Source organism: Battus philenor, unplaced genomic scaffold (genome assembly GCF_028537555.1).
Source record: "Battus philenor isolate CCGP_79_NKW_IND1 unplaced genomic scaffold, ilBatPhil1.0.hap1 SCAF_9, whole genome shotgun sequence".
NCBI classification, from domain to species: Eukaryota; Metazoa; Arthropoda; class Insecta; order Lepidoptera; family Papilionidae; genus Battus; species Battus philenor.
The window spans coordinates 13,343,164-13,370,722 of record NW_027181759.1 but is presented as its reverse complement, the minus strand read 5'-3'; the positions used below and the strand labels follow the sequence as shown (position 1 = coordinate 13,370,722).

Here is a 27,559-nt window from a genome sequence, read left to right as displayed (position 1 = left end):
TTAAGTTTTTGCGATGTTTTGCTTTATTATATGGTCACAAATTTATTTATCATTTTACAATTGTTATAATATTATAAATGATGCAAATTAAATAACATTTAATAACTCCTTTATGTAAACACAATCGTAAGTTATGTGATCAATAATCAAAATGTTTACTGTTAAAATGAAAATTTTATCACTTTATTTTTTAAGAAAACCAATTTTGACGAAATTACAAATATAAACAAATAAAATAATCACAAGGTAATGTTCAAGAACGTCTAATCCTATTACAACAACGGAAGTTATCTATTAGGCAAGTTAGTGAGAGCAGTGATGGCATGGGAATTAGAAAAAATTGTCTGAAATAAAATGCTACGTTTTATATTATTGATGATTCTGTGCGTATTGTAAACGTAAAGGCAATAGTATTGATAGCTGTATATAAAAGCTAAAGTATTTTACAATATTAATTAAATGGTTTCACAGGTGTACAGTTTTGTGTAGTGATAACGTTGAGGTACTCATATTAGCAAGAGGTGGATCCGTAGGCATTCCATTAAAGAATCTACAGACTGTAGGTGGTTTAAGCTTAATAGCTCGTTCCATATTAACAGCGAAAAAAGCCGGATTCATAAACGTTACAGTATCCACGGATCATCTATTAATTGCACTAGAAGCTTTGAAATGTTAGTTATAAATATTACAATTTTGATATCGTACTGCATATAGTAAAATTTATTTAACTGGGTTATACATATTTTGAAATTAATATTTTTTTAGATGATGCTTTAGTATTTCGTCGCAGCTCTTTATCGGCTTCTGATTTTGCGCCGTCTATTTGGGGTGTACAGGAATTTATTACGTCTAAGCCACTGGTCAAGGTAGTGGTTTTGTTACAGGCTACTTCTCCGTTTATTTGGCATTCAGATTTACAAAGGGCTATAAAAAAACTGAACTATCCAAAACCTTATGATTGTGTGTTTTCAGCATCAAGGTAAGTTGCTTTCGTGTTACAATGTTAAATAATATGATAATTGTCTATAATTTAGTTCATATTGTAGAAGTTACAAGCTTCGGTGGAAATCTGAAAACGGAAATATCATTCCTTTAAATTTTGACTATAACAGAAGACCGCGTAGACAAGATTGGAGTGGCGAGTTAATAGAAACTGGTGCTTTTTACATATCAAGAGTAAATTTGATTCAGAAGGGTTTACTACAAAACAATAAGTATGTACATAGTTTGATGTAACAATAAGGGATAATTATTTAGGTTTCATATAACTTTCAAGCTTTTTGATTTTGACATTTGGATTTTCATTTTATATCTATTTCCGGAACAGAGTTTCCGAACGCGACAGAACTTTTCCGCGCTGGCGGATTTTACTTTTGAGATACTTTTATTTAACTTTATTTTAGTTATAGTGTTGAGAGCGTTTCAAAAAATAATATATTTGTTGCTATTCATGTACAGTTGTACCGTCTTCGAAGTGAGTGCCCGACAAAGCTTAGAAATTGATTCATACCACGATCTGCAAGTTGCAAATTCATTACTTAGTTATAACTTAGTTCCAATTGATTAAAAACTGACTTAACAAAAACTTGGTGTAAGTATTTCTTTTTTATTTGGACTCAGATGTAATATAAAGAATTATACATATAACACTAAATGTAATGTCTTTTTTAGAATTATTCGTTCTTTAGAATTATTTCTTTTACTACACTTTAAATATGAAGTTTTTTTTAATTTTGTTTATTAATTTTATCACAATGCCAATAACAAAAATTATATAATTTTATTCTTTTTTAAAGTTGTATTAATCATTTCACCTAATTATACAATATTTTATTTACGTCTTATAGCAATTTTATGTTAATTATTACTCTATTTATTCTACCTCAGCATAAACTTTTAAAGTTATGATTTTATTGTTTCTTATTGTTTTTCATATTGTTTTATTAAATATTTGTTTTTTTTTATGGAAAACCTTAGCCCTCTTTACATTATGAAATTTCTGTAACATAGTTGTGAATATCAATAACTTCCTTAGCTTTTGTAAATAATTAATTGTTAATTAAATATTTGCTCTACTTTATTTGCCTTTTTGTTGATTTGAAATGATATAAATCTTTTTAAATTTTCTGTTGTACATGGAATAGAATGCACATTTGTATATAGTAAACTTATGTATGTTATTACTGTTAACCTATATACTATAATTATTCTATAAATATATATTTAAAATGAAAGTATGTTTTGCTAGTTTGCTTTTTATTTCAGCTAAAAACAGTGGCTATGACAAATGATACAGAAATAGTGACTTTTGAAGACTTGGAGGCAACTGATGTCATAAGTGTAGAACTTGTTCCAGAACGGAAGGGATTGATATTGAAACATTGTGAATATTATGTCAGCTCGAGAAGACATGGTACAACTGTTACAAGAAGATACAATGAATTTGTTCAGCTGTGTGATGTGTTTTGTGTGAAATATCCATATCGGTAAATAATTTTAGATAAATATCTTTTTAAGGATTTTATGATATGATTTATGGCCACCAAAAAGCACTTGAAAATTCAAACACTTCTTATTATAAAATAATTAAATATACCAATTTTAGATGGTCACAGAAAATATTTTTTAGGGAAAATAGGGATATTTTTTAAGATATGCCAAAAATGGAAATATAAATAAATTCCTCCCTAACCACAACTATGAAAAGCGCCATTGCATTTTGGAATTAAATTTTAAAGAATCTCTATAATATACTTTCCATACATGATTATCAGTGGAAATATATATATCTATAGCTGCATGTTTATCTACCCATTTTCCAACAATTGGTTAACATTGGTAAATTGTTTGAACCTTATTTTTTTTTAATATTAAATATGTCAAGTTACATGAGCCTAATAAGTCAACACTTCAACTTTAGGTAAACATGCATTCAAATATCTCTTATTAGCATATAATTTATTCTGAATATTAAAAGCTAATGTAAGAAAAAACATTTTTGTGGTCTTTACATTGTTGCTATCATTTGTTTTGACCTTGAATGTTGATAAAAAATGTTTGCCCAACATCTGTTAGCCTGTATATGAATATACACCCATTATAGTATGTTAAAGATATTTTTGTTATAGATATTAATTGATATCAGAGTAGTTACAATATTATGAATTAATCTTTTAATAGCAATTCTTTTGAATTTTAAATTTTATTATTAATAATTTTTTAATTAATTATAACTAAATTTTAAACTTTACTAAAATCAATTAATAATTTAATTTTAATATAATAAGTTATAAATGAATTGTAGGAATTCTTATTAAAATAAATCCACTTCCATTTTCAAATGTTTCTCGATAGTGTGGATAGGAATGATAATGAGAAAAAAAATTGTCGATTAAATATGATGTAAAATTTAAATAAAATTTGTATAAAGGTTGATTTAAAATAAGTGTAAAAGTTTTAAAGATGTGAATGAATGGCTCATTTGTTATCAGTTAATATATGGCACAGCCTATCCAAAAATAAATGGATTTATTATTGTTTATTATCTGCCCTAAAAAGAAATGAAGATGAGAACTACAAATTTATGTATAGTAGTTACCTCTTAATAGCCTAGAGTTTCAATTTTGATGCCAATCTTTTAAATCGAATGTTCACATTACTATTAGTTTTTTATAGGTTGGCCGTACATATTTTACTGTTGTATAATATTCTTCTCAACGAAATTAAAAAAAAAATCTATTTTTCCCTTCATCTAGACCCTCAAGCAAACACAGTAATATTAAAAAAATCACTTTCTTAAATCAGGCTATTAAAGGTCAAAATATTTGTTTATTTTTTCTTAACAATCTGTTTCGATGTATTTTAGAAGTGTGTGCTTTAGTCGCCAAAACAAAATAACACAAAACGAGCAAAATGGTTTTATGTCTATAAACTTGTATCAAAGCAAAATGTATAAATCTATCAATCAATATATAGGGCGTGACAAAAAAAATATAGGAAGATCTTTTATGTTTACAAAATTATAATTAAGAGTAGTTATAATTTCGGTTATTTTTTTTTCAAGGGATCGCTATTGATGTATTTTAAAGCTGTGTACCTTTTGGCGCCAAAACGTGTCGTAAGTGGCGGTAGTTCATCTTAGCGATGTCACAAATACAACCTTAGAAAAAAAAAGAAACTTAAAAAGGTTTCATGTCAAAAAATATTTTTTGTGTAGAAGCAAAACCTTGTATAAATTAATCAAGTTGCAGGGTACAGCAAAAAAGAAGATAGAAAGCTTTTCTTAAATACGAAATAATTGTTAAGGTATTTTAGTGATGTTGTATTTCATGTATGAGCTGTGTGACATTTGCCGCCAAAACGTATCATTGTAGACAATGGCAGGTCGTTGTGCTTGCAGCGACTTTAGAAAAAAAAAGCAAAAAGGTTTCATGGCGATGAATTTGAATAAAAGGTAAACGTTGTATAAATTAAATAATAGAAGTAAATGTATAGGGAACGGCAAAAATAAAATAAGGTTTTTTTATGATTACCCGATTATATGGAGAAGTCATAATTTTTGTTCTTTTTTTAAAATGTTATTGCATTCGATGTATTCTAGAGCTGTATGCCGTTTGCCGCCAAAACGTGTCGTTGTAGGCGGCGGCAGTCCGTTGTTCTTGCAGCGGCGTCGGGCAGCGCTTCAGCGATGGCTAACCCTAGTCGCACGGCATCCGGTGTTGGCGCACGACGCCGACTTGAGGATTTTCCTGTGCGAGTCGTCTTTACGTCTGGACAAACCGAAGCATGATGAATTCATACTAGCAGGCACACAGGACGACCCTCCTGTAAGTATTCTTCGTTTTATCTTCTAGACATGTTTGCAATGTGAAAAATTAGAATTCTACTTTTTTTTCTTTGGGACAATATTAGGAAATATTATAATATTTGATCTTGGAGGTAAAAACAACACAAAACCCGAAGTTGAAGTGTGTATATTCATGAATTGTTTCTGATGATGTTAATGCTGTTAGCCCTAAGGCTTTTACAGCTTATCCCGTACTGAGTTCACGGAGCGGAAGGGTCCGTGAACTAGATATGTGTATATTCTGGCTATGGCTATATTCTAATGTTGATGCGCGCTGTTAGCCGTTTTGGCTTTTACAGCTTCATCATTTGTATATTCATCAAGTTTAGCCCATATTTATACCGATCTTAAACTATGAAAACAATGTTCAACCAATGAAAATCGTCAGCCAATTACAATTCGAGAATTATTGTAGAGCGCTCTCTTTCGATGCATATATAATAATAATTATATTTTAGTGGAATTCCCTTTTTCGATGCGCCGCTAACGATGACGTAATGGAGTTACAATATAAAATCTATTTAGTAGAAGTAATTTATACTTCAGAAGAAAACCAATGTAAAATATAACTATTAACCCTTTGGCCTATAATCACGAGTTTGACTCATGGTGAAAAATTTGTGCCATAAGCGAAAACCACGGTTCTAACTCGTGGTAAAGAATTTGTGCCATAAACTAATGCCAAGAGTCAGACTCGTGGTTAAGAATTTGTGCCATAAAAGCCACGAGTCGGGCACTTGGTGCGGAATCGGTGCATAAGATGCCGCGTATTATTTTTGTCAACTGATTAATTGATTATGAACGCACCATAGACGTCTAAAAATTACTATTCGTATCTAAACATTGTTTATTATTTCACAATTATTTTCATTGCTCTGAAAAACATGTGTCATGAAAGGTACACATTTTGCGCCGGTTCAGGTACGGCTGAACAGATGAATGGCACGACGCGCGATTATCTTGTTTACTATAGCTCGCGCAATTGGCAGATATCGTGTAGACCAAGGGGTTAAGTTTGTTTAAGTACATAATAAATAGGTCCATACAAGAGAGGCAATCGTTGTTGGCTTTTATACGGCAAATTTAACTCCATAACTACCGCTAACTACGTATGCCAACTGGTTTGACACTTTATGACAACATGTACTATTAAATATGAATCCTGTCTTCATCTTTTATGTTAATTCATCTAGCAACGTTTTGTTATTTCGCATCGTATCCTTTTCTTTTCGGTCGTTGTTTAAACTTTTTGAAATGATATTCTTTTAAATCATTTGACAATAAAAATATATTATCAATAGCGTGGAATGTTCAACTCGACCTAAGCTTGATGGCATATCAATACAGTGAAATGTATAATATAATGGCTCAAGCCGTAGTTCCTGAGCAGCCTTCGCGTTAAGTTACTGTTCAGTTAAAAGGCAACTGTAACATAGAGCAATATACAGGGAGAGATATTAAGTTCAGCGGATAAAAAAAATCGATTAGTTATTTTATAATAAGCATGAACACAGAACGCATGTTTAACGTTGAATGGATGCACAGACCGCGGCCCGCCGGTCGATTACTAGTGGCCCGCCGACAGCAAAAATAATACTCTCGTACATTCGAAAAATATTGAATTCTATTACAGAATAAAACTAAAAAAAATTAATTCCCTATACTTCTGGCGGCCGGCCCGCTATCAGTTCATGATTTGCCCGAGTAGCCCTTAGTCTTAATAAGTCTGTGCAACCATGCCTTAGTCGCAATAACTAAATTTTGCAGTAAGTATATATTCTATCCTTACTCCCGGCGTTCTGCTCTTTGCATGTCTTATCCAATGGAATTTTAATGTTCGACATATTTCTTAGACTTGTATGTTAAATTTAGTTAATATACTATTCTCGTGTTTAGTGTAAAGTCAATAAGTTTAATGGTGTTTTTTCTTGTAGGGTCAAATGACAATAGACGAGATGCAAGCTGCCTTTGTGTCGGAGCAAGAACAGTTGCGTTTGGTGCAGTTGGGACTGAACAGATTGTTCAAAATCTTCGAAAGAGGTCTGTTAATATACAGTTTACTATTCTCTACATATATCAATTAGTTAAACCAATTACTGTTTCTTTTGGTCCTATACTAACTTAAAAACGACTTGAATAAATGAAAAAAAAGGATAATCCGCATTAACTTGTAGAAATAAAGAAAATACGATGGCTATTCAAACTTCATGCGTTTGACAGTTCGCTTTGAACTTCGCGCTTTTGACAGCTCGCTTTAAAATTCGTGAGTTTGACAGTTCACTTTGAACTTCATGCGTTTGACAGTTCGCTTTGAACTTCATGCGTTTGACAGTTCGCTTTGAACTTCGCACGTATGACAGTTAGCTTTGAACTTCGCGCGTTTGACTGTTCACGGTACAAATTGATATTGACGTTTATTTGCTGCATCGGTTTATTTCCAAAAAAAATATACAATATTTTCACGTTCTGTTAAAGTAATCACTCGGAAACATATTATATTAATTTATTTTACTTGTTGATATAGGACAGGCCAATCACTTCTGGCAGTAGTATGTCGGGGCAGCCTACATAACTAGTACAAAATCGGGAAATATTCGCGTTTAAAAGCTCGTGTTCGCAATTTGAGATCCTTCCAGTCTATGACGGTCGGCTGCAAGAGCGATATGCTTCGCACCCTACCACTTTAAACGAATAACATTTCGAGCTACCTAGGTGACGTTCGTTCTTCTGCGGATCTCACCAGTTCTGATTAGATCGAGCAGCGAAACTTCGTGCAATGACCTCTCCATTGCTCTCTGAGTAACATTGTGCCTTCTTATATGGCCCATCGTACATTTCATAATACTTTACCGGCAAAACACATCGGTCAATGACATTTGTCGTCAGATATTACGGTATTCTAAACGAAAGTTTCGGAGCTTTCCCGTCCAAGTTGGAGTGATCTTTTTCTCGAAGTGGTATTTAATCCAAACGGTTTGTCCCAGATATAAATATTGTCGAATACTAAAGCGTAGCGTCTCTAAAAAATTAAAAGTCGTAATTTCGTCTTATCAACATAAATTCGAAAGCCTACATATGTAGAGATTGGGTATGTTGAAGAAAAGAAATCAAAAGAGCGAAGTCCAGTGTGGTCAGATCAGATATTGTAGAAGTTGGAGTTACCAATAATTGCTGCAAGCGACAGAAACAGCTGATCGAAGAAGACAAGAGCTACGATTTCCAGCTGCAAAGGAAACTAGCAGAGAGAACGAAGGTATGTTTATAGTTGTATTTTATCGGCAGTGGAGGGGCGATGTGAGGCGGAACGTGCAGATGTTCGTGAGCTGGGCGCAGCGCTGGGTGCGTTGGCAAGTCCTGCACCAGCTGACTGCTCACGCTGGCTCACGGTCCGTAACGCCATTAAGTCCGCCGCCGAGTAAGTCTTTCATCTTTCACTACGAGGGCCAAACTGAAAGTTTTTAGAACTGGCAACTTAAAAGCATTATATTAAAAAAATAAGTTTAAATTTTGAAAATAGAACTCTTTACCAATAATATTGAGTATACATTTCATTCATTTGTCATTTGTTTTACGATTTGGCGACAAATTGAAAATTGTCTGTACACGTCAGAATGAATTTAAGCCGAGAAAATTTTCGTGCAATGATTTTTGATGACTTTCGATGTCATATAAGTCAACAAGAAAGTTATGATAGACTTCGATTGGCTTTTCACGATGAAGCCCCATCTCGTGCCACAGTTTACAACTGGTTTAATGAATTCAAACGTGGTCGAACTAATCTCACCGATGATTTGCGTGAGGGACGGCCTTCTACAGCGACGACTGAAGACAATATCAGTGTTGTGCGGCGTATAATAGAGACTGACAAAAGAGTGACCTATCAGCAGATTCGGACAAGTCTAGGCATAGGTATGAGTCAAGTGCACAAAATCCTCCATGATCATTTAGCGGTCAGGAAGCTTTGTGCCCGCTGGATACCGCATAATTTGACCGAGGCTCAAAAACTCCGCCGTGTTGATTGGTGCCGAGAAATGATCCAAAAATTTAACGGAGGTGACTCAAATGCTGTGTTCGACATACTAACGGGTGACGAAAGCTGGATTTACTGTTATGATCCGGAAACCAAAAGACAGTCTGCTCAGTGGGTGTTTCCTTCCGAAGAGTTGCCAACTAAAGTGAAGAGAGGTCGAAGTGTTGGAAAAAAGATGGTGGCCTCGTTCTTCGGAAAGACAGGTCATTACGCGACAGTTGTCTTAGAGGATCAGAAAACGGTTAATGCAGAGTGGTACACTAACAACTGTTTGCCACTTGTCTTGGAAAAAGTTCGAGAGAAACGACCTCGCAGCAGGATCCTCCTTCATCACGACAATGCCTCGTCGCACACCGCCAGGCAAACGATCGACTATTTGGCGACCTCAGACGTGGAATTACTGGGTCACCCGCCGTATAGCCCCGACCTCGCACCCTGCGATTTTTATTTATTCCCGAAAATAAAAGAAAAACTTCGAGGAAAACAATTTATGGACGCCGAAGAAGCAGTGGCTGCGTTTCAAAACGCCGTCGAAGAGACCCCTAAGGCCGAGTGGGCAAGGTGCTTTTCTCAATGGTTCCATCGAATGCAGCGATGTATTGATGTAAATGGACGCTATTTTGAAAAGTTATAATAAAACTAATAACTTGCTAGAATGCTTAGTTTTTGATTTTCTAAGAACTTTCAGTTTGACCCTCGTATTACACAAAGATTTCGTAACAGAAACAAAGACATGAACAACTGATTACTGTTATGTTACCGAAACCGCTGTTCCGCGCCTTAGGTATGCGCGGGGCGGTAGGGGCGGAGTATCGGCCGCTTTTTTCTTTCATTCCGCCGTCAGCGCTCGTGCGTAGTGTTGCCACAATAGTGTATTTTAAGAGCGTAATGACTAGATTAGACTATACGACACAATTTCAGGCGATCTTCTTACATTGAACTGACATCGTAACAAAGTGTTAAGAAATCATCGTAACGACAATTCTCTTGTCGAGTTCAAGGGTCGTTATTTATATATCCACAAACAATTTACGTTCATTCAATCTCAATAATAACTTTTTAATAATTAGATGTTTACATATGTGTCTACTTAAAAATAATATATTTACTTTAGGTTATGTGGACCTTTATATAAAACGTAATAATATACGAGTAACTTCGTTCGTTTCTGTCAGTCAAACGTCAAGTGTCTTCTTAAGTGACATTGCTTTTGTCTATGGTTTACTCTTATAATAAAAATTGACAGTTTAGCTACAACGATGTGCGAGTCGCCAATAGAAGAGGTCGACTATGAAGATGGATCAGGCAGCAAAGTGCTTCTCGCCTTGGACGCGCTTGGAGCGTACAGGTATGCATTTCTGATTTATAATCTGTGGTATATGCTGTAATTTATTAGTGTCCCGGGTATTCTTTAGGTGGTGAGTAGCAATATTCTCATATAAATATTATCTAATATTTATAGCGGCTGCATTTATTTAAATTAGGAACAGGATGTGGCAACCGGAAGGAAGGAGAAATAACAGATGGTCATCCAACAATGTCGAACACTAATTATATACAGTATGAAGTTTATATTATTTCACCAAGAGTAACGTTCTCAGATACTTGCCCACCAAACAGGAACAATTTTTTTACAATTTCAATTCGTAATTACTACATGGATTTCTTTAACATCTACAGGATTCTCTCGTAAGGAAAAATCACAAGTTAGGTTAGTCATGAACATCCGCCCATCTTTAAACCGCTTATCTTTAAGAGGGGACATTGCTCCCCCTCCCCTTATTATTAGCGAGTTGGAGTCTCGAACACCACGAGCACACAGTTTTCATCGCACCACGAGGGTAGCATAAACAACCCATACCCAAGGACGGGTTATCTATAATTACATAGTGCATGGACCTGTGGTAAGAATAAAAAAGTCACTGAATGTTTCCAAAGTCCCTTAATATTTCCTCGCAGTGGGCAATCGTCAAGTGGATAGAAACCGCACATGAGATATCCCAAGCCGCATATATACAACATCAACACTACACAGCTCTACTCGGGTAGAGCGGTTTACCATTTGCGAACGTCATCGTACAACTGGAATGCGTTTGTCTAGCTTCTGTTTTTTAAATTCACGGATCCTTTTGCTCCGTGAACTCAGTTTCGATGAAGTTGTAAAAGCCCCCGGGCTAACAATATCAACTTCAACCGAAACCAAGCATATATGAGAGAGATTATCCTTTCGAAATAAAAAGGGAGGGTAGGTCAGCCCTGAACGAAAAGATAATTTTCTCTGAAACAAAAAACTTATTAGAAATTTGCGTCCGGCTAACGAAAAATTACTCAAATTAAACGTGTGAGAGTGTGTTTATATGACTGCATTCTTTCGCATATTATAGTATAACGGTCTCTCTTCACTTCTACTACTACTACTTATCACATCGATTGGTGTGAGTATCAACTCTTTCCTTACCGCAATCCGTTCCGCCGAAGTGACATTACTGAACCGGGCCTGTGTGCACATTGCATGGCAGTAATCTGATGTTCGAATTTTCTCATTTGTGTAACATATTTAAAGATTTTATTGGTATATTAATTAAAAATTGAAGTTAGGATAATACTTAGTAATTTACTTGACTGTGATAAATCTTAAAACAGGGATCTACATATAAATCCACAATACAAGGTGGATGCCGGCTAACTCCGGCGCTGGTAACGAAAGGGTTAATTTATTTTAAGTTAAAATATATAATACAGGATGGGCTTGTTTGCAGGGAACTGTGTGCGCGTCTAACCCGTGGCCTGCACGGGGAGCGCGCAGCAGCCGCGGCGGCTCAGACACACTCGGCGGCCGCGAGCCTACTTCGTCGCCGGCACCGCTACGCGCTTGCCTGTTGTGCCCAGGTACGTAGCATTCACAGCTTTTCCAGGTCGCTGGCAAAAACATCGAAAACATGAGCTGAACATCCTCATGGATTCTTGAAAGAATAATAATCTCAAGTCTTCAAAAGCTATCTGTTCTACATGATATATGGCTTACCCACTGTTACTTCAACTTGCTTGAAATATTTAGTGAATATCGAGACAACGAATATTCCATGGTGCTCCTGAAATTCATATATAAAGCCACAAGATTGTTTTTCTCTGGAATCATATAGAGACATGTTTTTCATCAATAAATCGACGGCAATTGCCCAGCTCAATTACTACATTTACGATGAATGAATAAGTTTTGATAAATTTGCGGACTAAATTCGTGGAGTGTGTATGTTTAGAGGGTACACATTTAAGTTATGATGTTTAACCCTTTCACGACCACGGGGACGCCGGTGTCCCAAGCAAAAATCATGGATTAATTAAATATTTACGTAACCATTGTAAATTATTTTTTTGTTTTAATATTTCGGAAAGTACCTTTTTATTATTTTTTACTGGCAATATAGGATAACTAACACCGTTTGTTGTTTATCGTCATCGGAACGTTAGAGTTCTTTTAGCGCGAATGATCTGCTGTTTGGAATAAATAATTGATATTGTAAAAGTGCTTTTCAAGTTTTTACAGTGTCAAATTATCATTACCTGGTAAATAAATTGTTATTCTAAATATTCAGTAGTAATGTATTTATGTTGTATTCTGTGATAAATCGTTATAAAGATTATGGGACACGGATGTCCCTGTCGGCGTAAAGGGATACTTTTTATACGGAATTTCTTAACTTTTGGCCTGGTGATATACCAAAATGCTATCATTTTCTTACTCATATTTTTCTCAGAATATGTTTCGTAAGGGACATGGAGTTTTTGACCTTCGAAAAAATAATTATCTTCAAATTTTTGTGGGCGACAATAGCGATGAGGAAGATGACTTAGTGCTTGATGACGAAGACCAAAGACTTCTAGTACAGGATGATGACCAAGGGGTATTTGATGTCGAGGTTGAAGAGACGACGACTCTTCAACGGCAAGAATCACCTGAACCTTCAACGTCTCAAAAAAACAATCCATCTAATCACTAACCAATCATCTAACAACAGGAATTGTTTCGCCGTTTACCACAAATAACTTGCTCTATTATATTTATATTATTCATAAACAAGTAAAAAAAAGTACACTAAGTAACAAATGTACATTATTTACAACAAAACAGACTTACCAACAAGTAAACCAAAATTTAGAGTTTAAGTAGAAAGTAACCCTTAGCGACCATAGGGACATATTTGTCCCATAAATTTCCAACAAAAATGTAAAACTTTTTTGATATTTTAGTATAAATTATGTTTTTAGGATGCCTATTAATTCATTACATCTAGCTAAATTAATTAAATAAGGTACCGTAACCTTATGGTCCTGAAAGGGTTAAAAAAATGGGGAAGAAAGTTGGAGTTATGACTATTTTGAATTTTCTGAAATTTGAATTTTTCTGGGATAAATCGTACGGTATAGGAAAAACATGTCACATTTGGTTTCACGGGGACAAATTTTCCGGATGTTCGACATACCCTGCCTCTGAGGGGAGAATACCGTTATGTGGGATTTCTACCCACTAAAACCCCCCGGGGATCGCCCCCTGCGTTATGCGGGGGTCTGTGGTATCTCTCGGTCAGGGATCGCCACACATACAGCTAACCTAATCTAATCTCAGTTTTATTTTGTGTAAATCAACTGGTCTTCCTAGTATTTTGTGATTTTCTTCTAGGAGAGTCGCGTGGCGCGTGCGTATGCTCTAGCAGCCCTGGAATCACTGCACGAGTTGCTACGCACGCGTGGAGCTGCACATTCGCGCGTGGCCGCCATGTGGGCGGGCCTGCACGCGGCGCTCGCACGGCCATCGCACCCTGTGACGTCACGACGCACACACTAAAGTAACTTCGTACTCGGTGACGTCACGATGTAGCTCGCAAACACTACATCCAAGTGTCACATGGCATTCAAACATATGCCAAACCTAATCCAGTGAGGTAACATCGGGCCTCTGAGGTTCATATTACATTCAGTAGAGTATAACACCGTGCAGCGACATCTCTTGGCAGCAATGTTAAACTACTAAAAATATATGAAAAGTTTATTATATGTATATTTGTCGAATTTTAAATTTAATATTTTTTATTATTAACTGATAATAAGTGTTAATTAAGTGGTTAAGAACTGCTGCGTTCGTAAATCACGATTGCAAAGTTTGATTATAAAACGCACACACTCAATAATTATATAAGAAAACCGCTCATTCGTATTAGATATGTCATAGCATATGCATGGGGAGTTCGTATTGTACTATATTTGTGCTCTTACGTCCAAATTAACATTCAATAAGATAAAGCTTAGTAACACGTATATTTGACTAATGCTAGCGAAACCGCTATATTTATTATCTATAGTTATATTTATTAAGACTGACATTTTTTAAATTAAATTAAAACTAGACGTTGACAATTTGAGAATATATGTTTTATGGGTTAATATTGTAATAAATAATAATTTGAATATAAACGTAAATATATATTATTAAAGGGACCGAAAAGTAAAGTTGTTTATGTCAATATATTTTACAGAAAAACGTGATTGGTTACAACTCCGGCATTGAAAATTTGTACACTAGGTGGCAAAAGGTGAATATATTGTTGATTAGAAATAAAAACTTGTTAATAATGTAGCCGTGTGAATTTAACTTAAGAAAGCGACATTACTTTCCGGTTCTCCTTATATATAAACTCATTTAGTACATAACTGGTGCTTTTACGTATTTCTAATTATATCTAAAGGTTACCTAGTTAGGTTAAGGAGAATTATATCGTATTTAGCATGCCATTTATTCAAGTTTTATTTTAAGATGGTAATGGAATATAAAATATACGTAATATAATTTTAGATCTTTAAGTTGGTTTATACATACTCATACAAAGACAGTTGGAATTATAATTAATAGTAATATAAGTAATTATCTATTCAAAGATTTGACAAGGACCAATTTTTTATGCAAATGTCATTATTTTAATTAAAACAAATAGATATTAACTTTAAAGGAGTATGAATAAAATTGATTGTATTAATGTTATTTTAATTATTTTAGAATTTGTTATTTCATGAAAGAAAATATATTTTTTTCGATATTGTATGTTTTATACCAATTTTATATGTTTATATGTTATGATAAATAAATAACATCACCACAAACAAAAACAAAACAACAAAAAAAATCTTATTTTCTACGCGTAATGTCTTTGGTTCCGAACGCCCCGGCGATTCAAGCAACAACACTCGTCTTTGTTCCGTCAGCAATAAAACTTCTAAATATTCGACTACCCACAACAATTACTTTTTACTTTTGATAATCAATATTTACAAAATATATGTCTACCCTACAAGAATCAAATTTAAAGAATTACACGATTTCACAGTGCAATCAAGCCAGTGTATATATTCACCGCAACCCCCCATAACACGGTTCTTTAACAAGCGTTCCCTCCTATACCGCGAATTCCCTCATTATATTTCTGTACACCGAGCAATGATATTACCCAAAGGTAGAAGACTGAGATTTGCGATCGTCGGTTCGATTTCCGGGATGTAATCTTATATAATTCACATTTACACACAAAGTATTAATTATATGAAATTTCCACTGCTCAAAGCAGCGTCATCTGCGTACCATAATATCACATTGCAATCGCCAACCCGCCTGCCAGGCGTGGCGATTATGGTATATAGATAGGCTTCGCCCATAGATATCTTTGAAGGAGGCTTTTGCCTTGCAGTGGGGCGTATATGGGCTAAAAAGAAAAAAACGATTTCTATACTTTGAAATTTATAGCAATTTGTACAATTTATATGTTGTGTACTTCTGTTCATTGTGCCAATTGTTTTCTACTAAAACTAAATATATTTTTTCTTTTTAATTATTTTTTCGTTTTCTATAACACGGAACTAATGTATCGTTTTACATAGGTATTATAAACGAAGTTTGGCAGCGGTTACGTTCAGATATATATTTTATTAATTTCATGAATAATATAACCAAATGATATGACATCTGTGATATACCAGAATTTCATATAAAGCGTAATAATATGTTACTATGTCAATTATATGTCGAGTTTATAGCATAGATTGTATAAGCATAATTATAAATAAACAAATGTAACGATTTTATGTGTTTTATTTCAATTCAATGTTTGTGGAACATCACAGTGGGTAAAACAACAATTTTCAGAAGAAATATCTAATTTTATATATATGTATTATTTGATAGACGCATTTGAAATGTGATCCAAATGTTTAGAATCTCCTAACGAGCGCGTTACATCAATTTATCTATCTTCAAAGACTTCAGAATAAATACACGACTACCCACAGTTTGATTGTGTAAAATCCTCAAGTACTTCGATCACATAGAACAGAAAACCATTCGATAATGAAATGTGCGTAGATATCCTGGCTACCTCGGTATGTTACCAGCGCAGATTACTCGCGCTGGCTGATTCCGATAAGCGCTGGTAGATCGTCGCCAGCTGTCAGCTTTCCTTCAGTATACAGCTTTATAGAAATCTTTACTCAGACATCTATTTAGACAATTGACAACAGCGTCTCAGGTACAATATTTCTCTTTTAGAGTGAGAGCCCGCGACGCCCAGACCCTCGTTATATTATAAAAGCTAAAAATTCTTGTATATATGTCCCCTATACAGGTATAAGCAAGCCCAGCCTATACAACCTGGTTCGCGGTGGCTTTGGCAGATAACAGGTGGACTTCAATGTGTCTGGGAAGATAGGGGAACCATCGAAAGTGACTGGTGATTGTGGAAACATTATTCGTATAGTTTTCTGAATAACATATATAAAAGTCAGATTTTATACTATGATGAAAGTAGATTTATAAATAATTACACTGTTAGGGGGTCTGGAAAGGGGTTGTTACCGTTCTAAGTGTCCGCCAATAGACGAGGGTTTCTACATTATTGTAAGTTAAAATAAATGAAAACTAAGTTTTATACTATCACAAATTTGAAACACAATTTTACTCACCTTTACTACCTGTTACCTGCTAAAGCCACCGCGACCCAGGTTGTATAGGCTGGGTTTGCTTATACATGTGTAAGGGACGTATATAGAAGAATTCTCAGCTTTTATAATATAACGAAGGTCTGGACGTCGCGGGCTCTCAGACTATTTGGCACGATCATTAAGTCTGTTATTTTAAATTGGTATACAAATAATATAATTGCTCCTACAAGGTTAATTATTATTATATATTGACTTTCTACAATATTTTTAATGAATCTCTGTTGGTTAAGAAGCCGATTGTTGAGTTATATTAATCTTAATAGTTTTGATTAAAAAAGACGTCGCTAACGCCACGGTTTTCTTTTGAATGAATAAGAAATTCTTCAACTATTTACATTCTTAATAAAGACAATACTATCATGGTTATAATATTAAGAGTTTATTTTTATTTAATAGAACTATCGGATTACGATTTATTTTGTAGCGATTTTATATTTTAAACAGCTAATAACATCATGCCATATAAACTATCGCCTGTTAAATTTCTTACCTTATTTGACGTCATTTGTTTTTAGAAAACACTTTCAAGCCAGACACGTTCGCGAAACGTTTTCCTGGAATGTAAACAGAAATAAACAATTAATCTTTTCCAATTATATTATGATTTACATTTAATAAATTGTTGCATGTTTGCTGTGATAATAGACGAAATTACCGAAGAATATCACAGAAGTGGGTTTTCTTTATCTATCTTTTGTTTAACCTGATGGCATCTTAAAACGTCTCTTGTTTGATTAAATCTGTTTTTGTTGAGTGATTTTAAAGACATTTTTATTAATAAATAAATTGATATAGGAAAAATAGTTTCTATTTTCACTGGCAAATGGATATGCAGCTATCCGGCTTATTCGCCCATTATGATATGATTTTCAACCTTTTATAAAGAGGAAACTTTTTCGCGGAACGAAATCATACAACTATTTAGAATTTTATAAATATCAGATTACAAACACATAATAGCAAGAGAATTTATGTTATATAAAAAAACTTAGCGGACTGCAAGAAAATTTAAACCTGCTCGCATACATTTGGGCAACCGTTAGTTGTTCTAGGAAAAAATCTTATTAAAATATTTTTGATTTTTTTATGAAAGGTCACAGATTCCGCGCTAAGCTTGTACCTAAGCGAGGTTGTGGAGGATTCATTCGGGCGCCTCGGCGCTGCCATTACGTATTATTTTTGTTACTGCATCCAATATTTTCGATACAAAAATGTATTCAGTCTTATAAAATTAAAAAAAATATATTCAATGGTATAAAATTATAAAATCAAATAATCAGGATTTATGGTCATGATTTACAGCACATAATGTGGCTTCATTCCACCACATAAGCGAGCTCACAGTTGCTCAGCGGTCCATAGAGTGGACTATGGCCGGAATTCCTTAACGAAATTGAAACAGGAATGAGAATATCCCTAAATGAATAAAAACAATCGACATAGACTAACGGATTAGCAAGTTGAAGTGACAATGAGCAGACCACATAGCAGATAGAAAATATAGCCTCTCGGGCTCTCAGTTTCTGGAGTGGAGACCACAGATAGGCAAGTGCAGTGAGGAAAACGGATGATTAAAACCTTGTTACGATCGTTATAAAACGCTAGAAGCAGATCGCGGCCAATCTGTCCAATTGGAAATATAGATCATCTATTTATTGGACATTTTAGAGCAGAGTTCCCCAAACTTTTTTGTGTCGGGGTGTCGGGGTGCAAGGGGTCTATGCCATGTTTTTCCGTGTTGGGTAGATCCCCTACTTACCTGGTACTGATTTCCTGTAAATTTCTAACTGTAATGAAATTTAGTGTTAAAAACTTAAAGTAAAAACACATGTTAATTTATACATTTATTAATTGAATTTAAATTAAAACTACTCAAAATAATTATTTTTTTCTGTTTTATAAAATATATGTAATATTAAATAAACATAAAATAAACTATAAATAAAATAACATAAGCAATAAGTCAATATTTTTAGTGAGAAGGATGAACCTGATGCTTTAATAATAAATTATCAACATTAGGCGTCAATTTTGTAAGGGTTAATCTTAAATCTCCTCGGCTAATGATGTCCAGTCTGTTTCTTTATATTATTATTTATAAGTAATGTAAATGTTTTCATATTATAAGATAGTATGATGTAAGTAAATAGATACTATCAGTGTATGTGTTGAGATGCACTATCGTGGACCCCCATATTCATTTCATGGACCCCCAATTTTTTTTCGCTGACGTAGACCCCTTGCAGGTTGTCATAGACCCCTAGGGGTCGATATAGACCACTTTGGGAATCACTGTCCTAGAGATTCCGAGAAATTAGAAAAATGATGATTTCGACACAGAAGTCCTTTCTGTTATAAACTAACAATTTTATCAAAATTGTAATATACCTTTAATGTCTGTTACACCGGTTAGTGAAGACAATTTATATCGTTATATAAACTTTGTTTATTAAAGTTTGTCAGATGCAAATATTTGTTATGGGTTGCACTACCGCGTTGCATGTAACATTCTTACAATATATATTGTTCTAAAAATTGCGTAATTGTTTTCCTTAGGCATCCGCAACTGGCGTCTAGGTAACATTCTATCTGTTAACTACTGATGTATAAACAGGCTATTGTCTTTATTATTTTCTTTTCTTAGTCAAAACATTTCGTCACGGGGATGAGAGTTAGTACCGGTTCGAACTCCAGTCCGGATGGAACTCTCGCGGTTTCCGTGGCTGTGCGTAGTGCTCTTAGAACTGGCCGGCAGCGTCGCAAACGTCGAGGCCTACGTGAAACAAAACAAAAATGTAGTGAAGAAAAAGTACCGGCCTATTTACCACATATCATCACCGAAAGGTTGGGTCAGCGATCCAACCGGATTCACGTTCTTCAAGCGGCAGTACCATATGTTCTTCCAATACCACCCCCATGACGGCAAATGGGGCCACATACATTGGGGACACGCGGTCAGCATGAACCTTATCGATTGGACCCACTTTCCACCAGCCATAGTTCCAAAGGAATATTACGAGATGCACGGATGTCAATCCGGAACAGCTCTTGTCCACAATGATTACCTCACACTGTTTTACACTGGAACTGTTCTTGCTGATAACGAAACATTTCAAACCCAAAACTTGGCATTGAGTGGAGACGGTGTCGTGTTCCAAAAATATATCTACAACCCCATTTTAAGAGAAGCGCCACACGGTGTGGGCGAATTCAGGAACCCTCGAGTGTGGAAATTTCGCAATACCTGGTACATGATGATAGGAACTACGTCAAGAGAAAGAAATGGAAAATTGATACTTTATACATCAGGTGACATGTTTAATTGGAAATTGGACGGCACCATAGCGGAGTCTATGGGCGACATGGGGACTATGTGGGAGAACCCGGATATGTTCTCAATGGATGGCCAACACATTCTTATTTTCTCCGCTCAAGGCATTAAAAGTGAGGGTTACAGGTTTAGAAATCTTTACCAGACGGGATATGTTGTTGGAAATTTTGATTACGTGCTCGGCCAATTTGAGGATCTAGAAATATCCACGGCGACTTTCACAGAATTGGATTACGGACATGATTTTTACGCAGCAAAAACCATGCTGGCTAAAGACGGTCGAAGATTGCTCATTGCATGGTTGGGTATGTGGGGGAGTGAGTTTCCAGAGTCCAAAGACGGTTGGGCGAGTATGTTGACAATGGTACGGGAGCTCCGTTTATCGGAGTCAAGTCGTCTAATTATGACGCCTGTTAGAGAAATTGTGGACTTACGGGCAGAGATTTTAGAAGACGCGTGGTACAGTCCAGGTGAAATGTTCTACGCTGGTACAAAGTCATTCGAGTTGATAGTGAATTCGAGTGCGATCGTTTCGTTCGTCGGTCTGACTCTTGAGTGGGGTATCGATACTAGGTACTCGATCGGTTATCACGCGGATCATGCTCACGTCAGCGTAGACCGGGGCGGTACTGACGGTGTGAGGATAGCCGAGTGGTCGCCCAATGGTTACATTCACTGGAGGATTTTCGTAGACGGTAGCTCCGTGGAAGTGTTCTGTGGCGAAGGCGAAGTGGTATTCACGAGTCGTATATACCCAAAAAAGGACATTCGCGTCAGAGTATCCGGTGATACTCAGCTGCATGTCCTACAGTATAGGCTTCGACGGAGCATTGGCCACAACAATAAGAAACCGACCAAACATACAAAGAAGAGAATGAAACTATTAGATAAGTTTAAAGTTGATTCCGAAACAACTATTTAAGTCAATTATCGATAAACTAAATTGGTCGTGACGATGAATTAATCATAAAAGAAATTTATTTTTACACATTTAATATTTTTTTAAAAAAACCTCCCAAACTTGTAAAATACCTTAATGATTTATATATAAATGTAAATTTATAATCAATATGTTATTTATCATTTTGATAGCATATAAGTATGACAGACATACATATTTCAGTTTTTCTTTGCCATAGTTACTGATATTTATATAAAAAAAATACCTTAATATGTAAGTAACTAAGTACATAACATTAAGACGTAAATGGAATGATTGTGTAACAGAATTATAATTTAAGTTTTACTGTAATATAATAATGGTTGAAGAATGTTTTAACAAAGGGCAAAGTGATGAAACTAACAAATATAAATACGATGTATGGTAATGTATGCATGTTTTGTTCAAAATTCTCACGCTCTTATAAAATATTGTTAATTTAAATAGAAGTTTATACACTTCGATATCATGAGTATATATCTCACAAATAGTTATTCTCTCATAATAATTATTGAATTTGTTTTAATGATATAAAAAGTTAAAGGTTTTCACATGTTTTCAAATTATGTATAATATTAGCAGTGAGATGTGAAAAAAAAACTATTGACAAAACGCACACGAAACATAAGAACAGAGTTTGACATTTGCCTACATTCAAATTTTCGTAATTATTTACAACATATGGAAAAGGCAGTAAGAATTCACAATTCAGAATCTAATGTCAATGATAAATTTTTAATAATTGTTTAAAAGCCATCGGCGCCATATTGCCGTTAGAACTCTTTTTTTTAAACAGACAGCAAAAGTAATGATAAAAAATATTTTAAAAACATAATGAAATAGAAATTATTTTTGATGTTTTGTTTGATGAACATAAAGAATGGTTATGTTTGAATAAAATAAAAGTTTTAGAAACTCGTCGACGCCTTTGTAATTTTTTTGTAGATTAACCCTACTTTAATAATTATTTCTGTAAACATGAAATTTTAAGGTTATATGAAACTTAGATGATCAATATACAAGATATTTATATAATATCTTCTACCTGGTGTATTCAATTTAAAAAAATTCTAAAATTCATAACCAAAGTAAAGTTCTTGAGAAAAATTTGCTTTATAATATTATAATTTTAATAAAATTGCAAATTCGCGTTATTACGTTTAAAGAACTAAGAATCTTTAGTGTTAGAAAACTTCCAGAATATTCCAAATTTCTTTATTTCATGATCATCACTTCAGCCTTAAGAGATCCACTGCTGGTTAAAGACCTCCCCCAGAGATTTCCTATAAAACTGGTTGAAAGCGGTCTACAGCGTTTTCCGAAGTTTTCCGTTTTAACAGGGTTGTCTGTCCACCTCGTGAGTGGGCGTCATATGCTTGTCTTAGGGGCCGTGGTCTCCACTCCAGAATCTAGTCATTTGAGGCTCTTTATTGCTTTGTTTTTATTAGTAGTAGTACATATAAATTAGTATCATAGGACCGGAAAGTAATGTCGCTATCTTAAGTTAAATTCACACGACTGCATTTTTAACAAGTTTTTATTTATAATCAACAATATTTTCATTCACCTTCGTTATCAGCAACCATTTGCCATCTAGTATACAAATTTTCAATGCCGGAGCGGTAAAAATCTATCGGTTTTTCTGTCAAATATGTCGACAGAAACGACATTACTTTTCGATCCATCTGATATTAGTCACTCTTAATATATTCTGATGAAAACAATTAAAAAAAACTTTCCAATCTTGTGAAATATACCATGTAAAGGCCCATTTTCAGGCTTCCGAGGAAACCGACTGGCCAATAATAGGAAAGAACGCCTTTGCCGCGCTGTCACCTCTAACCCAGAGATATAATAAAAGCCAACAACAAAAAATTGTTGCGCCTGATCTGTGATCTCCATTTAAGAATCTTAAAGCTCTAGCAGCCATCTATAACGCGCGCTATGAGGCCAGGCCACTGCTACTTCAAATTACCAATCCATTAGGCTTTGTAGAATTATTATTATTTAAAAAATAGATGGACAAACGATTAAAAATACGTTCAAAACGTAAAAAAAGAATGCGTTCGGTCTGATTGGGAAGGGTGTTGGAATCGCTTATTGGTGATAAAATCTGACAAGAGGGTTGGGAGGATCTAAGTAAGCCTGATTATAACCGTTAAGGCACTTTAATGCGGATTAAAGATATCGCAGAATATTTAAGAAACCATTAAACATTTGAACAATAAAGAAATCATTTTGTTTATATATTATATGTGTTTTTTTTTCACATGTTCGTTAATTTTTTTAATTTAGTTCTTATAAAATATATAAATCCTTATATGATTATCCACTTTTGAGGAGTATATTAATATATCCGTGTATAACTGTAGCAACCTCCATGGAAAAATTTACTAATCTCTTTGGTGTGTTGTCTCTAAAGAATTATGATAAAAAAGTTAGGATGAGTTGTCATTTACAATTTTTTTTTTCGATTTGATCAAAACGCATTTTATTAAATGATTTTATATATTATGTAATTCAGCTGTAACAATCTCGTGCAGGCTTTTTTTTGTGTCAGTTATAGAACATTGGCTGGTAAATATTACATTAAATTAATCAAAATAATAGATATTTATGTATATAACGGATTTGAATTTAACATTTTAAATGTGACCAAGCTATTACTTATGTGGAACACATTTCACATTTTATGTTAATGATAAACAACAGAAGCTAATCATTAAAAAGAAAAAATACGATATCCATAGCAATGGAGGAAAATGTAAACGTTAATTATAATCTATTGAGTTAACAGCTCTAAACGAGTTAAAAAAACGCAACCGCAATGTTTTTAGATTTTCCCAGACCACATATATGACTAGATAGCTCGAATAACTTTGAGATTGTTATTGAAATTATTTGTTACAATATGGATAGAAAAAAAATGAAACATTGTACTTCTTTTTTTAAACGTTATACGTCAAGATACTTTTTTACTCGTAATATTTTTTTAAAAGTTTATGGAACCACGTTCCACACGCATTATGCCTATCTAATAAATTTCAGAAACTATTTTGTTTATATATTTAATTATTTATTAATTTATATTGGTTGAAGCAATTGTAGCCCAACGGTGCAATCGAATATAGAATGAATTATGGAATGAAATAGACAGAAAAATAGATATTGTGAGGAATGGAGAAAAGAATAAAAATAATAAAAAAAAGAAAATTTAATTTAAAAAAAAATTCCTGTTCCCACGTAAATAGGGGTGGAACGAGAGATCCCCTAAAACGGTTGCCATTAAAAAAACGGTGCGATTATGGGTTGCCGGTTCCATTCTAGGGATATAGTCTAATATCAAATATAATATCATTTAAAATTTATACACTAATTATATAGGATTGCCCCTGTTCACAAACAAGTTTCCAAAGGATGGGCAGCAGCGACCTCTGCGTACCATAATACAAAAATGCGATCGCCAACACGCCAAACGTGCCAGACGTGGGAATTATGATATATCCCCCCGTTGACTTCTTTGCAGGAGACCTATGTACAACAGGAAAATTCCTACGGCTGAAATGATACCGATACAATAATTGTTGCACTATTTGTCAAAGCTTCTGAATTCGGGCTTTAAAAATAAAGTAATAGGAAAAGTCAATTGTACCATAGAATTTGATACGACACACATCTAAATTCATACAACAATATGAATTTAAAATTTCAATTAAACCTTTGATTTAATTCCAACTGTTTATTTCAATTCACTTAATTTAAATTTTTAATTCGAGTTCGAATTACAGATCATTACACTAACGAAAGTAACCGAAATAGCTCAGCAGATTGCCGAGTTTAAGTTGAAATGTGTTGGCCACGTAGCGTGGAGAACAAATAGCCGCTGGTGCTTTAATATTTTGGAGTAGAAACGACGCACCGGCAAGCGTGGTCTAGGACATCCTCCCACTAAGAACAGACGCCCTTGTTAAGATCTTCGGAAAACGCTGAATCGTGGTCACTTACAACCGGTCCTTTTGAAATTCTCTGCGGACATCTATATCTAAAGATATTGGACATTGGACGTCTTCCATCTAAAATAATGATAACAATGAAAGATTAATCTGATAAAAATAAGCATTTTTAAATAAGCATGTGTTCAATTAAATATAGTAGGCAGTAAAGTTTAGTATGAATCAATAAATTTCTTGATTACGTATTACAGTTTATAATTTTAATAAGAAAAAATTTACATATAAATGAATATAAAATTAGTTGTTTTTCGTCAGTTTCGTTTTTTTGATTTTCAATTTTGATCAATTTTATCATGGAACATAATCATTAAATAATAAATCATCAAAGTTATGTGGTAGTTAGGGTATTCTTGTAAGTGATTCTAAATGTGATTTTTAGAAAAAAAATCGATAAAGTAAAATGTTAAATTAAATTTAAAAATGTCATACGTAACTCCAATCTCACGGGAAAATGGTTCCCGGGATTCCCGCTCCGTTCGTCGAAGATGTCGGAAAAACCGCTTGATAAGTCCCGATGACTCATATTTATCAGTTCCAAACGATAAACATCCAAGACTAAGTTTTCTAAGATCAATTAACTTATATAAATAACTTTTAGTAAAACGTAATTTCCGCATTCTATTTATTTAGGTTTTTTTTTAATGAAAACGTCAAAAAAATTCATTCGTTCGAAAAAGGTATTATATTTTAAAACATTAGATATGCATTCTTAAAGTGAACAAATTTAACTTGAAAATTAACTTTTATTGTTTGCATGCAACAAATTGCCATATTTTACATATTTGAACACTATTAAATTAGAATTAATCTAATTACGTTCAATTATTTTAGCCCTTATTTACTGGTATGAATCCTATTTGGGCAAAAGCGCCCTCCAACCTGTGCCAAGCCTCTCTGTCCTGGGCCTTTTTCATCCATTCAAAACCACCCAGTGCAGACACAACGTCCGCTCACCTTTTTTGTGGTCTTCCTCTATTTCGGTTGCCTAGTGGCCTCGATCATTGAGTAGTTTTGCCCAATTTCTGTTGCAGAGCCTTGCAACATGACTTGCCCATTTCCATTTGAGACTTAGGAAGTGTTGTAAAGCATCGGCGAGTTGGGTTCTCCTCATTATTTTTGTGTTCCTGGTCTTGTGAATTCGTTTTAGGTTATACTTCTCTTCATTATGGCATGCACTAATATTATTTTTTATCTAAAATAAAACGAATAATGGCTCATTTTTATTTAACCAGTGTGAAATATCTTCGCAACGAGCGGACATATCCTTTGGTGTGCTGCAAGTCAGATTAGTCAGTTTTTCAGTCGTCAATATTCGATTATTTTACTTTAGAACTCCTTAAGTTACATACATTTTTAAAGCTTTTACACGTATAGCCAATCACCCTGTATATTTATTAGAAGTCAGTATAGTTGAAATTATTTTTCTCAACTTATTATTAAAATCAACCAGTGTCATTTCGGTCTTGTAATTTTATCTAGCAACTGACAATCCAAAGATTTCGGGTTTAATAATACTTGAACGGACATTAATTAGCGCTAACACCCTAAATTAAGTCTTAAAAAAATTAAAAACATCGAAATTCTTTAGTCAATTTGTCAATGCCATACTACATTCAAAATATTATCTTAATTCTATATTAAAAAAACTTATAATTTTTTGAATTTTAAAATTCTATAATAATAAATGTTAAACAGGGTAAAAACATTATTGGTAAAATATTGAAAAATTCTTAAATATTTTATTCATGTTTCTTTTTCTGAAAAACAAACAAAAGTCGATAGGCATTGTAAGAATGTTTAGTTTACGCAAATTCTATTTATAATTAGAAGACCATGTACTTAAAAGCTTGGGTCCCTAAGATAATTTCTAAGGCGGTATAATTATGATAATATTAAATCTACATTTATTCATTACTCATATTGCTATATATAGGTATTTAAATATAGCAAAAGGGATAAACTCATGAATATATGTAAGGAGTCATAAGTATACATTAAGAAAAGCGGTCGCCTACGTGCAACTGTCTGCGTAAGCTTAAAACGTATAAAAAAGAATATTATACAAGTTGTAATGTAATTTTTGGCTCTATGACGTTTATTCGCATTATTATACAACTTTCAACTTTACTCCTTTCTGTCATGAACTATTTTCGTTTGTATGTAATAAAATTTTCCGCTACGTGTCGTAAAACCAAAAGACGTCACGAGTTATCAAAGAGGTGAAATTAAACAGACTTGTAAGTTTTTATTAATTAAAACCATATCTTTGTAAATATTGAAGATAAAAACAAAAACATATGGAGTTTTATGTATACATATATTTTTGAGAGTTTTACATAATTTATTTATCTACTGG

The 27,559-nt window shown here is 33.9% G+C and overlaps 2 protein-coding genes across 2 annotated transcripts; both read left to right on the top strand.

Moving 5' to 3' along the window:
* The first annotated feature begins 1,501 nt into the window (after positions 1–1,501).
* On the top strand, positions 1,502–15,661 carry LOC137932007 (sorting nexin-8-like). The gene is made up of 8 exons (XM_068775548.1): positions 1,502–1,591; positions 2,266–2,486; positions 4,601–4,826; positions 6,781–6,886; positions 8,129–8,261; positions 10,123–10,224; positions 11,636–11,765; positions 13,558–15,661. The coding sequence occupies exons 2-8, from the start codon at positions 2,281–2,283 to the stop codon at positions 13,720–13,722; spliced, it is 1,068 nt and encodes a 355-aa protein (XP_068631649.1). The 5' UTR covers positions 1,502–1,591; positions 2,266–2,280; the 3' UTR covers positions 13,723–15,661.
* A 3,957-nt stretch (positions 15,662–19,618) lies between these two features.
* Positions 19,619–21,172, top strand: LOC137932342 (raffinose invertase-like). Its single transcript, XM_068775945.1, has one exon. The coding sequence runs from the start codon at positions 19,619–19,621 to the stop codon at positions 21,170–21,172; it is 1,554 nt and encodes a 517-aa protein (XP_068632046.1).
* The last annotated feature ends 6,387 nt before the right edge of the window (positions 21,173–27,559 follow it).

Excerpts from the sequence above, each read along its gene's own strand:
- LOC137932007 (XM_068775548.1), top strand. The coding sequence starts at position 2,281 with ATGACAAATGATACAGAAATAGTGACTTTTGAAGACTTGGAGGCAACT. Across the intron at positions 2,487-4,600 it reads TGTGTGAAATATCCATATCG|AGCTGTATGCCGTTTGCCGC; the intron begins GTAAATAATTTT and ends GATGTATTCTAG. Across the intron at positions 4,827-6,780 it reads GCACACAGGACGACCCTCCT|GGTCAAATGACAATAGACGA; the intron begins GTAAGTATTCTT and ends TTTTTCTTGTAG.
- LOC137932342 (XM_068775945.1), top strand. The coding sequence starts at position 19,619 with ATGGAACTCTCGCGGTTTCCGTGGCTGTGCGTAGTGCTCTTAGAACTG.